Source organism: Anopheles marshallii, chromosome 2 (assembly GCF_943734725.1).
Source record: "Anopheles marshallii chromosome 2, idAnoMarsDA_429_01, whole genome shotgun sequence".
NCBI classification, from domain to species: domain Eukaryota; kingdom Metazoa; phylum Arthropoda; class Insecta; order Diptera; family Culicidae; genus Anopheles; species Anopheles marshallii.
The window spans coordinates 4,774,195-4,792,065 of record NC_071326.1 but is presented as its reverse complement, the minus strand read 5'-3'; the positions used below and the strand labels follow the sequence as shown (position 1 = coordinate 4,792,065).

Genomic DNA, 17,871 nt, shown 5'->3' with positions numbered 1-17,871 from the left:
CAATAACCTTTCCATCTAGCGTGCCCCGGAGATCCGAGTCCGAGGTGTGGTGGTATTGTAGAGCGCTTCTGTCCTGCCACAGGGCAACCAATGCATGTGCAAGTGCACCGGTAAGCATCGGGACAAAACAGACGCCAGTCGCAAAAGACAGGAGTAGCAAGCGCGGGGAAGTAAAAGAGTTGAGGTTAGACGAAGGAAAAACAGGAGAGGTAGCGAGTCAGTAGGAGTGCAGGGCGAGCCCGCTGTGGGAGGGGGAAAAAGGAAGGCATTTGCGGCGGGTCACCGAGTCGCACGCATCCCTGGAAGTAGCGCGGAACCACACGAGCGTGTGGTACGGTTTTCGATGGTGTCACAGGACCGTTGGGCGGAAGCAATGTCCGACTCCGGGTACGATTCGCGCACGGACGGCAACGGTGCGTCCAGCTCGTGCAACAACTCGCTCAACCCGCGGACACCGCCGAACTGCGCCCGTTGCCGCAACCACGGTCTGAAGATTGGGCTGAAGGGGCACAAGCGCTACTGCAAGTATCGCACCTGCCACTGCGAGAAGTGCTGCCTGACCGCCGAGCGACAGCGTGTGATGGCGTTGCAGACCGCACTGCGACGTGCCCAGACGCAGGACGAGCAGCGGGCGTTGAACGAGGGCGAGGTACCACCCGAGCCGGTAGCTAACATTCACATACCAAAGCTATCAGAGCTGAAAGACCTGAAGCATAATATGATTCATAATTCTCAGACGAGATCGTTTGATTGCGACTCCTCCACCGGATCGATGGCGTCCGCACCGGGGACCTCCAGCGTGCCCCTGACGATACACCGACGGTCGCCGGGAGTGCCGCACCACGTCGCCGAACCGCAGCATCTTGGAGGTGAGTCCGGTCTTCTTACCCTGTTACTTGCGAAAATGATTGAATGGATTCCACAGTGAGAAGCTCGCCTGCAGATGACTTCCTTGAGTACGAATTCGAGCCAAGATGGCTGATGTTTGATTGTTTCCTTTCGTGATCATGGTTGCTACCGTCGTCGTATTGTATGCAGTGCTATGCTCCATCAACGCTTAGGCCCCGTCACGCAAAGTCGATCTTGGCCGGGCGCACGCACACGCGGTTTTGTGATCGTGAGCGGTCCGCACATCTATGCTGCCCACCGTCAACCCCGTCTGCAGCTAGCGCCCCATTTCCCACGCGTTTGCACTACATTTCATCAGTTGGCTGATGAACTGCGGCAGCCCGAACCTTCGCCACAAACAAACAAAAAAACAACTCGGAAATCCGTGCAGGACCGGTTTAATGGCTGTTTGATGGCGATCAAAACCTTCTTCCTTGTACGCACCGGCGGGTTCGTTCGTTAGCCAGGCCAGACCTTTACCCGGCACCGGTTCGGCATGCCACGTTTGCAGAGCGTTGGGCCAAAAGCCACCACTCGCTACGGTGCAACCTGCAACGGCACCTGGCTCGGAGGGCTTTATGTTTGCAAAGACGGTGTCGTTTTGTGCGTATTTCCTCCGGTATGCCTCATGATTAGCCGTGGTCGTGGTGGTGCTGTTCACCTTTACGCCTCACCATCCATCCTTGTGGTGTGTGTGTGAGTGAGTGGCTTGGTTTTTTTTTCTGCTTCCTCTGTGTCCTCCCCACAAAACGAGCCCTTTTTTCGCATCGTATTACCATAATTATATTATTTAATTATCTACTTCTTTTCGAAAAAAAACGCTCTGCCTCTTACGGGCGGCTGCTGCTGCTCGGTGTTGGTTCGGTTTGTTTTGCTTCTTTTCACGCTCTCGCCGTGTTCTTTCCCTCCCTTACTGGCACATTCCTTGCAAGACGCGCATCCTCGCACATATCGCCGGGCAGAACGTTCCCTTTTTTTTCTGCCCCGCGACGGTCACAAATCGAACGGGTTGAGACAAAATTGATCACGGGAAAGTGTGTGGCGCTCGTTCGTCGCGGCCTTATGGTGGCGTTGCCGTGGCACTGGTTTCGACCGGGAGCAAGCAGGATAGTGGCAAACAAATAATTGCAACGGTATTCAGATGTAAAAGGACGGTAATGACACGCGGGAATGGGCCCCGAGAACGTATGTTTCGCTTGTCGCGATCGGTACGGCGGACAACAATGAATACATGAAAAATTATCCTGTACTGGCTTTGGCAAAACAATAAGGCGCTCTTGTAGCCGCCCTCTGGAAGCTAGCAGTTTGCGGCGGGAGCTACATTGAACTAGAACGTTGTTTATCCGGCAAGGAATGTCTGTTTGGAATGAGCTCTCGGACTGGCGAAGAAGCGGGAAAACGTTTTATTTCTTTAGTTTTATTATTTGTTCTTATTTGCACAAGTGCAGACGCGAAACGTGTCATCCTTGGAGGATTGTTAGCCCGAGGAAAATGGCAAGGGGAGGCGGTCGTCGCGGGTGCGTACGGTGCACGGGCGGTACAGGGTATCGCCAAATTGCTCTTAACTTTTCCACTTGTGCAATTATTACTTGTTATATCTTATTCCTCTCCCTCTCCGAAACACTCAGCCTCGGGTTCCTTCCGCGAAAGGAAGCTGCGTCAACAACGTCGCCAGCCGCCATCGTTTCCGATAGTGGTTGAAAGTGTAGTCAAAGATTAAGTTTGCCCGTATGCTAAATAAAAGTTTGCACGCAATCCCGCAAACACTTTGACGGCACGTTGTGTTCTCGTGTCGCTGCACGAGAGAACGATTAGCCGATCTTTCCGACCATCGATCCTCGATCCTTCCCAATTGCGTTGCGTTGTACTGCACAAGCGCATTTCGCAGAAGGAATAAGGTATGTCCGCATGAGGATACGGATATAAACACCCTTACACACATGTTGCGAGGTACTCCAGTGTCCTGACGTTGGAATGAGTCAGGCATATTCAAATGGACAGGGTTTTGCTGTTGAAGGGGCAGTACTGAAACCGTTTTTGGAACGTTTTCAAGTTGAATTGCAATTTTTCAGGGTAATTCTAGAATTTACCCAGTTTTGTGATACTTTTGGAAGTTAATTTTGACGTTCAAGTTAAATTGAACTGTAAAGGGTTAGACCCTGAACTCTTCCCATTTTCCGAAGTGCTTCCGTGGTACAGTTCAATTTACTTCATTTACCTCCTTAAGAGGATTAAGAGCTTTATCACGTTGCTTCTACTGTTAAATTAGAATGAGTTGAGCTAGATTTCGAATTCTTCCCAATTTCTGTAGCCTACCGTCCAACTGCTATTAGAAAAAGAAATTTGGATGTACATTCAAGTATCTCTAAGATAGTGTCTCTCAAAGCTAGCAAGTCTCCCTAAGAAGACCATTTTTGACAGTCTCTTCATTGCAATACATTTTTTGTCTCTCAAAGCTGCAAAGTCTCCCTAACACGGCATTCTCTAAGCCGCACATGATGTTTATACACCAATGTCTCTCTAAGGTAGCCGTGTTTTGGTGTTTGGCAATGACAGGTCGTCTTGGCTTCGTTTACAGAGTATGGTTGAAGATTTTGCCATACGTAAATGCCAATACCAACCAAGTGTGTTTGTCTCCCAAAGCTGCAAGTCTCTCTAAGTATTTGGGAACGTTCTCAATTTCTCAAACTTATAGTTTAACTGGAGTGTGTCGTCGTAGAAGATGTTGAATTCTTGTCAATTCCAAGAGCTTCAACAAGTAGCTTCTGTTGCTCAAGTTAAACTAGAATCTGAAGAGCTAGATTTCGAATTCTTGCCAATTTCTGGAAGTATCGCGAGTTGAAAAGGATTGGATATCAAACTTGGGAGAATTCCCAGTCGCACAGAACACCAGATATTCTTCAACACATGTCCATGTTAACCATGCACAACATTCCGAAACAGCACCGAACACCGCACTAGTACGCGAAAACCCTGCAACACTGCGAAGTCGTTTTTTGTTCTAAAATACCACCACAGAATGATAAAAATGTCATTAGAAGCTTTCAATGATGGCTACACACCCTTAAGACAAACCCGTTCCCGACGCTAAGCTTCTGTGCTTCGGCATGTATCGCAGATGTCTGTGTGGTAAGCACTGTACCGGGGCTGGCATGGCGGACCGTGATGCATGAATGTGTCGCCAGGAAAGTTGTGTGCATTCTAGAACAGGTTTCGCGGTTCAAGAATGTTTGCTAGTTCGCTCGCGGTTGATTGATTACGACGCGAACTATCATCGTTAATCATGCTGGCCGATGGTTTTCGTTGCTGCGAGTTCATTTAGCATTCCCCGAGATGACCCTTTCGCCCATTGGCATGCGATTGCTAGAGATTGGCACCAGGCAGATGCAGTAGTCGCAGCTCCTTCAGCAATTGAGCCGTGATCGTTGAGTGTTTTGGTGGCAGAGCATGTGCCGAAACCCGGTAGCCAAACTGATCGCACCGTTGTTCGTCCTGTCGAACCTGCTTATTAAGCAGCATTATCGTACAGTTCATTAGCTCGCACGGCGAAGGAGCGCATCGGGCACGTTAATGTCCTAAATGAGCGTTTATGATGGGCTGTGATACGCACCACGTCGCTCGGGTGTACATTTGTTTTGATTTTATTTTGGAGCGCTTTGGACACAGGGTGACGTGCTGGGTGCATCCTTGGAGCAGCTTGGGGAGCCCTATCAAATGTCACATCCGTAACGAGGCGAGGTGTTTTACATTTATGTTGCTTTTTTGTTGCTGCTTATTCCCGTGGCCACACTCAATCCTCCATGCCGGCCGTAGATGTGTACGATCATAACCGGTTTTAATTTTTGCTCTACCGACCGAGTTGGACATGTTACGCTCCTTTTTTTTTTGCTTTGCTTTGCTGCTGCGATGTTGCTGTTCTTCACCATGACATCCACCAAGCGGATTCGAACCCATTTCTCTTCGGTCAAATAAATGTGCGCGTTTGTGTATGGCTGTGCGTGCGTGTGTGTGTGAGAAAAAGTGTGGTTTTGATGGGTCCGGTTACGGCGCACATAAATCCTTGCAGCAGCATAGGGGCCCACTTGCTTTTTTTTTCTTTTTTGGCATGCACATTGGCCACACACTCCCGAGATGGTGTTGATTGAGTCGTTTACCATCGTCGATAGAGATCTGGCATGCCATTTGACGACACTTTTTGGCGTCCGTCAGAAGCTCATTTCACGGTGCGATGAAGACGAATGTGGTCGAAATGTGAGTGAGCAGTTTTAGAACAGCAAAGCATCCCTTTTCTGCTGCTGCTGCTGCGGTCAGTGTGAGTAGCATTAGCTCTAGTTGATGTGGTCACGAAGGATGAATGGGAACACGCCGTTGAAAAGATAAGCCAACGCGGCAGCGACAAACAAGAAGCGTGTTTAATCCGATTGTGCTGTTGTTTCCGGTTTCTGCCCTCCAAATTTTCAATAGACACGCAGCATTACCCTCCTTGAGGAACTTCTTCAGATGGCGTTTATAGAAAGGAGCGTTCCTCGCAGTACCCTACATCAAAGGTCAATCCAGTGGTTATGCTTCGCGTCCTTAAGGTTCCGATGTCGTTTAGCGGTGTTTGACAGCGAGATGTAATTCTTTTGTGTATCCATTGACACCTCTAGAAATAACAGACTTCTATGTCCATAGCTGAGGAGTTGCATTCGAGATGATTAATGTATGGAGATGGATACCAACTCTTATCTCATAAGAACTTGCCTTCAATATATTTGCGCAAAAAACCTTTCAAATCGGCTACATAGACGCGTTGAGTGAAGATATTTTTAACGATTTCACATTTACTGTTTTCCTCCTGAGTAAGACGCATACCTGCATGCGAAAGAGCACCACCATTCTGCGGACATCAGGCACATACGAATGTGCGCCCGCTGAGTAAGACATCTATGACGGATACCATTTGGAGTACACGGAGCACTCTGCGCGTAAAGATCATCTTTTGCTCGCCACCGACAGTGCCTTCTTCTGGTGGGCTTGTTTGGAACTGTTGAGGGGGGTTTTTGCGCGTGACGTGTGGAATTTCGACTAATTAGAAAATTATTAATAGTCCGTAATGCGTTCCGCGGCACACACACACACACACAGCTCGGACCCATATTTCCGGTGACAGGTTCGGGTTTTCCATTCATATGTGTCAGATGAGTGCTCTTATCTTGCGTCCGCAACCGAGATGGCGCATCCTTGCCAAGGTACCGTAGCTCCTGCGCTTATGCAATCGCGCATCATGCAGAGGGGTTTTTTTGTTGTAAATTAAAACGTAATTTCGCCTCTTCTCGCGCAAACAGCGCATGATCTTACGGGATCTGGCGCAATTAAAAGCGCATTTGAATAATTTGATTATTGTATGCAAATGAAAGAAATTTGTCTTGGATGGAAGGCATGACAAAAAGGGGTATGATGCTTTTTTTCTGGCGAGCGGGAAAATGGGCTACAAAAGGTCGCCGTCGGGGGAACTCGCGCAGAACTGGTTCTTCCGGGTTTGGTGCGAGGACGAATCGTTACACGTTCCGTTGTCGAATGTCTTGCCGGGAAGATTACATCTGGTGACACGAGCTGGTTCCATTCAGCACGTCATATACCCGGAGGTGATTTTGTGTTGTTTTCCAGCTGTACACATCTTCCGGTGAGGAAGTATTGTACTGATTCTGCCTTTCTGAGAGAAGAACGCCGCTATAATGAACCACAAAACGCGCACCGAGGAAACAATCTCACAAAGGGCCAAGTACACTTCCTCATAATGGGAACTGGGTATGCGCAGTATTTTGGCAAGTCTGAATGGGGAAGCCAAACGGTTCGACATCTAGCGACGCATCACACACACGCACATGGCGATACAGACACACACACACACACACAAACACACCGGTCGGTTGGCTGCGTGTGTGTGGGGGAAACGGGTGCGATTGATGCAATGCGATGCACTTTTGCCAGCCGGCTGGCCTGACACACGCTCGTCACAGAGAAACATGCGGGAAAAAAAGGCTCGATCTGCCGCGCGTTCGCGTTTGGCAACTGGTTCAATTTCGCGAATCCCCGACATCGGACTGAAATAATGCGCCGAGTGCCGCCACCCGCTAATTTTAGCACCACGAGCCGCGAGAGCAACACTGTTGCGCCGAATGTCTATTTTCGTCCAATTCCGCCCAACGTGCCCAACCGCCATCACCGCGCGCGCGCCTAATCCGCACCGTTTGAACCTCCGGGGGCCCTCAACCCCCCCAGGCGGACGGATGGCAAAGTCGCAAAATGTGCGCACTGCTTTGAGAAACTACACACCTCGCACTCAAGTCGCACTCTCCTGTCCCCCCCCCCCGTCCCCCCTTCCTCGGCTGATGCATTCCACCTCATGCACGTTGCACTCGATGTGTTGCACTTTCCGGTTCGTTACGTTTGACGTACGCGCGCGCGCGCTCGCCTTCGCCCGCCATCGCTAAAGCGATCGATTATCCTCCGGGACCGTGTGTGTGTGTGTTTGTTCTTTTTCCGTTGTTCTTTTCTTCCATTTCCACCCACCCGTCCACCGAACCCCTTCCGATGCACCGGTCCCAGTCAGCATGCGGTTAGCTGTGGTCAGTTTACACGTCCGACGATTTCAAAAAAAAAATCCCAAACACACACAGTGCGAAATGCGAATTACCATCACCAATAAGGAAATGGGGACGAAAGATGAAAAAGTCACATCTTCCCCTTCTGTGCCATCCCGGCGGGAGAATGACCACAATGGATGGACCGGTGGCGATGTTGCATGCGACCGTCGGAACGAAGATGATTGATACATTCATATTCGTCGTTAGAGACCACCGCCAGTGGCCAGCGGACGAATAGAGACGGCGCGGAATATGAGCATCGCGTCACGTCGTACTTAATCAACGCGTGTGTGCTATTTGTCTGCGGCACTTCCGCGTGGCCGCTCGTTGGAACGTTGGTGTTGGCAACAATGCGCAAGCTTTTTTTTCCCCGCCCGAAACCATTTCCTTTCCTAGGTCCGACCGGTTCGGTTTTCGGGGCGTAGAACGATTTTGCTCTTCCGCCCTGGTCACATATATCGTTTCGTGCGCCGCGCCGGGCTGTGGCCAATGTGGCGTACACGGTGGAATGTGTTTATTTACGTTTTTCACGTGCAGCTGTCCTTTCTGTGACTCGGGTGGGAAGCTTCTTTTTGTTTTGTTTTTTTTGTGGGGTCTCACTGGCAAATGAACGTGGACGAAATGGCCGAAAAAAAAACAGGCACGAGCCACGAGTGCTTGGAACAGTGCAACTGGTGGTGTTTGGGACTGCTGGCTGGACCGTCCCGATGGGCCGCTGAAACAAAATGGAATAAACAGAAGGAAATATAATTTACAATTAAATTGATTCTCTCGCTAGCTAACGAGGCTTGCAAAGTGCGCGAATGCTTGCAGTGGAGTGTGGTGGAGTGCTCCATTCGCAACCTATTCAGCTTTTCCAAATTGTTTATCGATGCGACAGTAAGTAGGTTCAATTTATGTGCTAAACGCGTGCTTCAGACAAGGCCCGGGGACATCTTTTACCGTGGAAAATCAAGTTACGGCAACGATTGTCTCTTGGGACTTTGCTGATTGTCCAGCGAGCGGCGGGCAATGTCCATGTTCCTGGGCACGGGAAACAATAACACTCATCATAATGTTTCAATTAAAGCCACACAAGGAACAACCGGTTGCGATGGGAAATTCACACACGAGCCCTAGACACGTCTAGGAAACCCATGTAGAGAGGGTCCTGGGAATGTGGTGTCCAGAATGTAAAGATATTCATTTACAGCAGTTGGCAGCGCTAGACATGCGAGGGTTCGAATTATGCTTCGCAATGCTTATGCGCAATATCAGTGTCTTGATTACATCCGTTAGACATTAATCGAGAATATGGGCAACGTGCAATTCTTGCCATTTTAACTACCTGATGACGATCTGAAGTTCCAGCTCAGGAGTTCTTTGCAACGGCAGGAATACGAAGATTAAAGTTAGCTTCAAGCCTTATAACCTCGGGACTAGATCTAACTGAATACCCTGGCACTTCTTAAAGTCAAATAGACAACTGACTGTAAGTACTTTGGAAGTCCCCAGTATCTCCTGAGACACCGAGTTTACACTACTTGGCTGGCAGGTGGTAATGGCTGGTGGATTTTACACGTCTTTTTGTATTGCTTGTGAGATATCTCGATGACAGAAGAGCACACGAAATGTGTGTCGTCTTGCCCGACTGAGATTAAAATTCTCACCATGAACTTTCCTTCATCTCACTGAGTGGAGCATAAATCTGTTGTTAAACGTTATTTCATTTCATCGACTGTCATCGATTGCAGGCGTACTGTTGGTTGGAAGCAATAACAAGTGTCTTATCGGGCGGGCAAAACAATCCACCCGGCAATAGGATGAAGCATGGTGGTATAGTCTAGTTCTCTGCACCCAATATGTTGTGCCGTTTTTCGTCTTGCCGGAAGACAACCCTCCAAACGGGTCGACCAGAACCGTTGATAGACAACGCTGGCTTTCTGCTGTGCGCGTCGACGAGTGACGGTTCGAGCAGTGCCACGGGCAGGACTCGCCCAAGAATGAATGGGCTTTTGTTGGTGGTTTAGAGAACTGCTGCCGGTGCCGCCGTCCTGTCAAACGGTTGTGCACTAGCTTGGCATCGAAGGCGGTTCCTTTCCGTAGCATATCGCGCAACGTGAGCACGATGCTGCATGGGATGAAGTCGCGCTGTTGCGCCTTTTTTCCGTTCCCGAGTAGATCTCCCGTTGCTGCTGGAAGTAGGAACAGTGCCCATCACGGTTTGCGTCGAAAATCGAGCATAATTGTATGCTGTCTGATCTATTTCATTTCAGGTTTTTCGTTCTACCCCATTTTGCTCTGGTGGTATGGCTTGTAGGATCACCGCACAGCCTCCCCCCTTCACTTGACATGGGCCCCACAGACAGCCGAAGGTGGGACCCTGGAAGGGAAGGTTGGTGACCCCGCATACGACTAGTTTCTTCTCCTGGGGAGTGAAACCTTGAGACACGGGAGCAGCCTCAAACCGGCTCCTCCGCACTGCATTGAGTAGTGTTGTTGCAACAAAACCAAAAAAACACCGATCAGGGACTCCACCGTAATACTTCACGTTAGAGAGCCGTGAGAGGTTGTACTGTCAATGTGCTGCGTCAAGCAAAGTGGTGGCAGTGAAGAGTTCGGTTAAAAAGGTGTCCGTTCGCAGGATGGAAAGCCGGATGAGAGACGGATGCAGACGTAGAGCCAACCAGCAACCGGCAACATTGCGAATTCGGTCAACAATGTTGAGATGCCTGCGGAAAGTTTAGTTACTTTTTGATTCTTTTTTAATCTTTCCCCCTTGATCCGCGGACGGTGGCTGGTGTTGTGGCAAAGGTTTCGGCCCGGCATGCACTCGAATCTTTGCGCGCGCAAAAATTTTTCAAACGTCACGGCATACCCTCATCAAGTGGTGGACTGTCCCGCGATTCACCTTGTTGTTGCGGAACCCTGAAACGTGTCTGACCGGCTCGGAGGGCGGCGAGCGTCTGGACATCGAGGAGGTTGGATGCGGATTTATAAAATAAACAACAGCGAAAGGTACGCGGGCGAAGACGACGGCCACGGGATTAAGGTCACGCTCAATGTTACGACTGTCGAAGGAGGCAGCAAATGCACGGGACTGGCAGGAGATTATTTTCCAACATTAACCATTCCGCATCACCGATTGTGGATGGTTCGAAAGCAATCACCTAGCCCCATAGATGCCGTACCGTGATGCCAACTCAACTTGAGGCTGGTAATTTCACTGATAAATCCAATTGCGGGCCAACTTTTTACAGATAACAGATAGCACAGCTTAACGATGAGGGATAAGTATCTGCTGAGCGTAATATCCTTTTATGTCGTAACGGACATGCGAGATACGTCGGGAAGTCGTTTTGTAATTCAGCTTGTGCTGCGAATAATTTGGAACAAAAACACCGACACACGGTGTGGCCAAACTAACGAATGCTGGAGCACATCCTTTCCCGGGAGGTGACCACTGCAGGTGGCACTCACGGTGTGTAAGCATCGGACGAGTGAAAAGGTGGCGCTTAAGGTATTTCCTTGAAATTAGTATCCATTTTGTTTATTTGTAATGCGTGTGTCTGTCTGTCTGCTTTTCCTTCCCGCCGCTGCTCGGTTGTTGCAATTTTGGCAGTAAAACGATGCTCGTTCCGGTACCGACTATCAGCTGTAGATCCGTTTTTTTGCCGCGCCGAAACCCCATTTAATGGTGACCGCAGTGCGTCTGGTCGTAATAATCGCGCAACCAATTATGTCGACGGAACGGCGAGGGGGTTGTGTCCGAGCTGCGAGTGAAAGAAAGCAAGAACGCATGCATTGATGCATGAGCAATCAATCATCCGTTTGACTTGCAATCGGGTTTCCGTGACACACGGGTGTCGCTGACGATCGCATGTTTTACAGGTCCGTGCAACGCAGTCCGTCGCCGTTGTCTTAGCCGAAACATGCCATCGGCCAGCAATCAGTATAATTCGGTTTTAAAGTTAGCTTAGATTATCGAAGACAAACGAACGCGAAATGTGTACGTTTTCTGTCCCTCTTGTTCTATCTTTCCCTCTGTTGCGTGTGTTTGTGTCGGTTACACGCTACAAACTGTTTTTCCTTGACTGAGCTCTCTCTGACGGAAAATTATTGGAGCCATTCCAATGCGTGAAGGTGAGCTGAGGGATAAACGTCATCGTTTGCGTGGTAAACCTTTAACATTTTGAGCTGTTTGATATTTATTTAAAGTGAATAATCAAAGCTATATTCTCGACGCTGCTGTAGCTCAGTTTTCCACAAATTGCAGTAACATAACAAAAGCAAACACACATTCCGTGCACCGTGGTGGAAGATCTGCAACGCTTTGAGGGATGTTTGCCCACCGTTTGCTGCGCTCCAAATTTGACTTCCAATGTAGCGATAATACCTCATCGTTACGATCATTAACCTTTTCGCCCGTATTATTCCACCACCGCGGAACGCTTCGTTACGAGAATAAAAAAACCGATCCAATATCACGTTCCTTTGCTGCAAGCTTCAACCAAGCAGCAACAAAAAAAAACACCTCCAAGCAAATCCTTAAACTATGCCGATGATTTTCGCCCGGAACCACTCTCTGATCACCTCACGGACGCTGTTGTTCCTGTGCTGTGTTGCACGAGCTTCTGTTCGAGCTAGCATTGGAAACAGCAACGAGCCCGAGCAATACAATCTAGGCTTAGTTGACAGGGAAGAAATGGCAGCAAGAGCAACAAAAAAAAAAAAAGGTTAAAAACGGTGCGCCGCAACTCAAAAACCCCGGCGACCCGTTCTGGACATGGCAGAACTTCTGCCAAAAGGGAACAGGGGTGACTCAAAAACGGTATAGCTAATAAACCTGTTTTTGCCATTTATTTTTCATTTTGCGCATTGATTCATTTCTTGCGATCGCGGGCACACGCGGCGCGGTTCTGGTGTTCCCTGTGTTGCCGTGTGTTGCGGCGGGTCGCCCGATTTTCCGCGGCCACACTTCCCGCTCCGGCGCTCCGGATGGAGCGATGGGGTTTATGCGGGCGGTCAGGGGGAGGAAAACGGGAAGAACACCCTCTCGAGCGATTGTTGTATTTACCAATCGTGATGCATGATCAATGTTGTGCGGAGTATTTTATTTCTTGTAAGCAGCCTGCATGCAAGATCGGCTAGAGGTTTGGGTAAACATTTTCTCTGCTCGGTCGAGGAGAAAGGGCTCGCGAATGTAAAGCGCGGACTCATTTGTGCTCAGTGTACGCGAACGGATGGATTGAAGTACCACGAGCAATATAAACGATTTTGCAAACCATCCCTACCACTTACAGACACACACACTCATTCTGGTCGAATGGCACAGAACTGGAGCACAGCGCTTTTCCACAGCGACCGCAGGAGCGATATACTGGTAAGGTAACGAAAGGAAGAATTGCTCTGCTAACCGTTGCATCACGATAGGATCGATGCTGAGGAGGGTCAAGTTCAGTTGGCTTACCAATGCATCATTGGAAGCCATCTTAAGTAAAAGATGGCTGATGGTTGTAGGTTTACTTTTGCCTCACCGTGCGTCGCTTCTTTTTCCGGCCGGCAGCAGTTTATTCACGGACACTATTTTAACTTCAAATTACTAATGGTTTAACAGAAATACTTTTGAAAAATATTTGCAACAGAACGAAAACGGTGAATTAAATTTGAAATTTAATTCTTGCGGATACGAAAAATCCTTGAGGAATAAAACAGAAATTGGAAGATGATCACATGGATCAACTGCAATTGCAATTTCTACCGCCGGGTCGGTGTATCTCACATCGTTTTTGAAGATGGTATTTTACCATCCTCCACAGCTCATTAAGTTCTGCGTGGATCATGTCTCGCTTCCTTCCCCTAGCTGGGGGCCGTCGCTATAAAAGTTCCGCAGGATCGCTTGTCGTGAGGGAAAATCGACACACACACACACACACACACACAGGTACGCAACGAACCCGCAAGGTTATGCAGGAGCCTCCGGGACGCAGTGCTCGTCTTTTATTCGATTTTAAATGCCCCAAACTGCTCCGACATCGGTTTATAAAGGAACGAAAAAAAAATGCGTACAACTCCCTGAACTGATCGCAAGCGAACCAGAATCATGATGGCCAGACATGGCATAATTTGCCATTTTTATCGTGTTTTGCGCATTAACCGTACAGAAAGCGAGACCGGGAGTGGAGGTGAGTACGTTGTTTTTTGTTGGTGAAGTTGCTCTTCCCAACTTTTTGTAAGGCATGTAAGCGGAATGTTACATTAACACTGGAAGCAGCAGTTCACAGCCGTACCCTGGAATGCGTGCCAGTGCAACTGCGAGTTGCAACCGATAGAATTTCGATACCCGCTGGCGTGCGGTGCATATTAACGCCCGGCGGTCGCTCCTTTCGTGTCCGTGAACTTTGGGCCATTGGCCAGCAGACAGCCAGAACTTTGCTCGAAAAGAGATCGATCAGTCGTCGTCACCTCAGCGCAACAGCTCGTTAGGACGGCAAGGGAAAGCAATGTTTGTGACGCTGATGAGTTGACTTTAAATTAGCGATCGCTGAATCAATAGACCCGTCTGACACGATCTGCAAGACAAGAGAGGACAAATTAACACGTCCGTGCCTTCTTGAGATCGTTGAAGCGTCAAAGAGCTAATGATTTGCTTAAAATTAATGAGGATAAAACAAATAGGCGGTGATGACTTCGCTACATATTTGTGTTTTGGTTTGCTGAGCTGTGTATTGTTGATGTAGTTGGCGTGAAGAGATGAAAAAAGACGATTTTTTTAAGATCAATTGCGTTGTTAGCGGAGGCGGATGACATGTCATGTGTCTTACATTATGGGAACTTGTTGGAAAACTTGTAGTTTTTCCAACCTTAATCTCAGTAACGGTTGAGTCGCTCAATGCTCCCCTTCATCATAAATCACAATCGAGAAAAGAGCGGGAGCATGATTGTAATACTTTCAATTTAAATAAAATACCACACCGGCCCGCATATACGCCATCTGAGTGACCTTGGGATATGCAGCGATGCATGGCCCTGCAAGCGGTGGTGCCAGCACAAGCGCAGAAAATTGCCTTATCAAATAACAACCTCCTCTCCCCACCAGCCCATGTTTTCCATGGTGCGTCCGATCATTTTCATGCCTGAATCGGTTGGAAAACTTCTTCGCTGGAAAAGCGTTCCACTATCCACCACCCCCGGACCAGCTCGCGTCGGATCGGATCTTTTTTACCGGCGAATGGGGCTTATCGTACCCTCCCATCGGTGTATGTGTGTGTCTTGTTCGCGGGAAAGCCCATATCGTAATCGATATGCTTGTTAGAGCTCCGTTTGGAGGGAAGGAAAAACGAATGCTCCAGTCGAAACCAACAAAACACTCACATGCTCGCGCTGACTGTGGGAAATGTAATGTACTGTGAAAGTGTGGCTGACTGGTTAAATGGAGGAAAAACAAACGATGAAAACCGAAAGACAGAGAGAGAGCCAGAGTGCGAAAAAGACAAGAACACCAAACTAAATGGTTGCAGAAAGACGCAAAAGTGCTAGGTGTTGCCGCCGTTGTTCGTACTGTACGGTCGTATCTCGGAAGGCGAACAAACAGACGACCGAACCTTCCCGGTTCTACGGCCGCCAGACCTGGCACGGCCAATCCCATTCGAAGGGAAAAAGAAGAGAAGGCAAAAAAACGAGCTTTCATAATGAAATGATAGACACGTGCACGTTTCCAGTTTCGAATCAATTTCACACTCGAAGTGAGAACAAACCTCGGGAATAGGTTCACTTTTTTCACCATTTTTCCAGCGTTTTCCACAGCACTTGGTGAATTATTTGCTGAAGCTAGTGTTGCTGTAGTTGATGTAGTCGTTTGTGTGTCTAGGTGTGTGTGTGTGTGTTGTGTTGTTGTAAAAAGAATTGCTAAAGTGTGGGCGCCTTTTTGCCCCAAACACATTCGCTCGCCCCAGTAAGCATTCGCAGTCGTCACGTCTCTCAGCGTGGCAGCCTGCGAGTCGGAAACGATAACAAAATGCTGCGAGCCCGGGGGCGACCATGACACTGACCTAGGACAATTAGAAACTGATTGACGGAAACGATATGCATCGAAAGCGAAACGGAGTTTTTCCTTGGGCGGGGAGGGAGGTTTATCAGCACAAGTGACCAGGGTGATGTCTTTTACTGGCCGGATTAGCGTGAATGTAGGTTATGGCAGATGGGTGGCCATTCGTTGAGGATAGCGATGAAAGTAATAGCACCGGATCAGTGCGGCCAACACATTGAATTGGATTTAGCAGAACGCGCAGCAGCAGCAGCAGCACACACTCTGTGCATTGGTTGGGTTTTTTAGTGTCCACGCTGACCTTCGGTTGCTGCACTTTCCTTAGTCTTTTCGGTTTCCATTTCCGGTGGTTGGACGAAGATAATGAACATCAATTTCAAGAACGGCAATAATCGTAAAATGCAGGGAAATATTTCTTGATGCATTCCGACTGTCTTGAAATACGGCGCTCCGGCACTCGAGGGGCAGACCAATGGGGAAGATCAAGCCGAGGAGTCGCGGCTAACGCAAGATGATTTGAAACCAGGGAACAAGAGGGGCCGTGTGCCCCGTATTCCGGGACGCTTCCTGGTCCCGGTTTCGGTTTTCCACGTTTTCACCAGTGCAGCAACCGAGCACGTAGCATCGAGATCTTCGATGTAAGAAAGGACGAAAACAAATGTAAAGTCGCCCGGAACAATGCATCCTTTCCGTCTTCGTGTGTCGTGTGTATGCTAGAATTGGCACGAGTTGTGGACGAGGAGGGCGGGAAGGGGGGGGGGGGGGGGGGTGTACAACGGTGAGAAGGAGTGAGTCTCCTCACGCTGTTACCACATGCATGCACCACAATCAATCCCTTATGCCTGCAGACTGGGATCAATCCGTTCTGGGCTGGCAGTGTGTATACTTTATTTCTTCCTTCTGTTGTCCCTCCAGTTTTGTTTTATGATTAGAGAGCTTTTTCCGTTGGTTTTGCGTTGTGCTGCTGCATGTTGTCATGCTTTGTGCGCGATATTCTCTTGTCACCAAACTGCTTCTGTCGTGCTTTTTTTTTGTCTTTCCCTTACCCGGTCTTCTATCGCTGGGAACGGGAGCCATCTTCATTGGTTGGTTGTTTTTGTTATTCAACGACAGGTTTCGCTCGATGTATGCAGACCAGCTACTGCCGACGGAGGATAACAAGAGCGCAGTAGAAACAATGCTTTTGATGCACAACAATCGCGCCGGCACTCACACACAGACACGCATTCGATTCCACACGCAGCGAAAAAGCAGCAAGGACCTTCGGTGCAGTGGAAAAGAAATTGGATGGTCGTAAATTTAGTTCGGTTGGGAAAAGCTTCCGCTCACGGAGTTCATTTACAGTGGCCCAGACAGAGATTGAAATGGGACGGAATTTTTCGCTACATAAAGTTTATCGCCGGTTCGGTGTGCGGAACCGTGTGTTGCGAGTTCCTGTGTGGCACAACCGAAGTATGACGGAGCAATCCTCATTACCGACTGACCACCCTAATTGGTGCTGGCCGCCGCATTGCTCTGAGGCCCACACCAGACCAACATTTGAATACATCCATTAGAGTCGCTGTGGAATTCAGGTACTTTAAGAGCCCTTTGCATTATTGATCCCTCCGACAAACTACTCCGACTTAAGTTAACCATGCGTAAACTGATTTCGATCAGGACGAAATCTTGTCCAGACGAGAAATCCTCAACAAAAACGACAAACGCCTCGCTGCGATACTCGCACACATCAATTTCATCTCATATTTACTCTTACAAATGATCTCGGCTGGGGGGCCTTTGTGAAATATTCATGTTAAAGAATTCATTTTTAAATATGCAAATTTTAATTAATATTCTCCATTCTGTCCCCCCTCTGCCTTTGGTCACGAAAACTAGCCACGACCGGTGTGCACAAGTGACGCTTTAGGCGTGGTTGAAGGTTTCCGACAACTGTCGGCATGCGTTCGTCACGGTTATGCCAAAGGGTCCACGGATATGTTGCGCCGGATAAACAATGTGAAGTGAAGTTATTAGTGGTATTATTTACCAAGCACATTGCGCTCTCCGTTCGGTTTGTGATAGATTGAGCTGGCAACATACCCACGGAAACTCCGGGCCGCTGTCCGGTTGACCAATCATTCTTTCTGTGTGCACACCACACGATAATACTGCATGCATCAGGCGGGTGTATCCTAAGGATGCTTTGGCCGTGCGCGGAAACCTTCCAGGATGGATGGCGAGATATGGATTATGAAATATGCATCGCGAATGTACGATATCATTAAACTCATTTCCTATCGGTTGTTGGGCCGATTTTCGAAAACGCTCACCGATCACCGGTGGTCG

At 48.7% G+C, this 17,871-nt stretch overlaps 1 protein-coding gene across 1 annotated transcript in view; it reads left to right on the top strand.

The window, feature by feature from the left end:
* Window positions 1–330: 330 nt before the first annotated feature.
* The window catches only part of LOC128719156 (uncharacterized), a 69,447-nt gene continuing 51,906 nt past the window's right edge, over window positions 331–17,871 (top strand). The window contains exon 1 of the mRNA XM_053812778.1: window positions 331–869. Within this exon, the coding sequence (XP_053668753.1) occupies window positions 344–869 (526 nt within the window). The 5' untranslated portion in view covers window positions 331–343. The remainder of the gene's footprint in view (window positions 870–17,871) is intronic.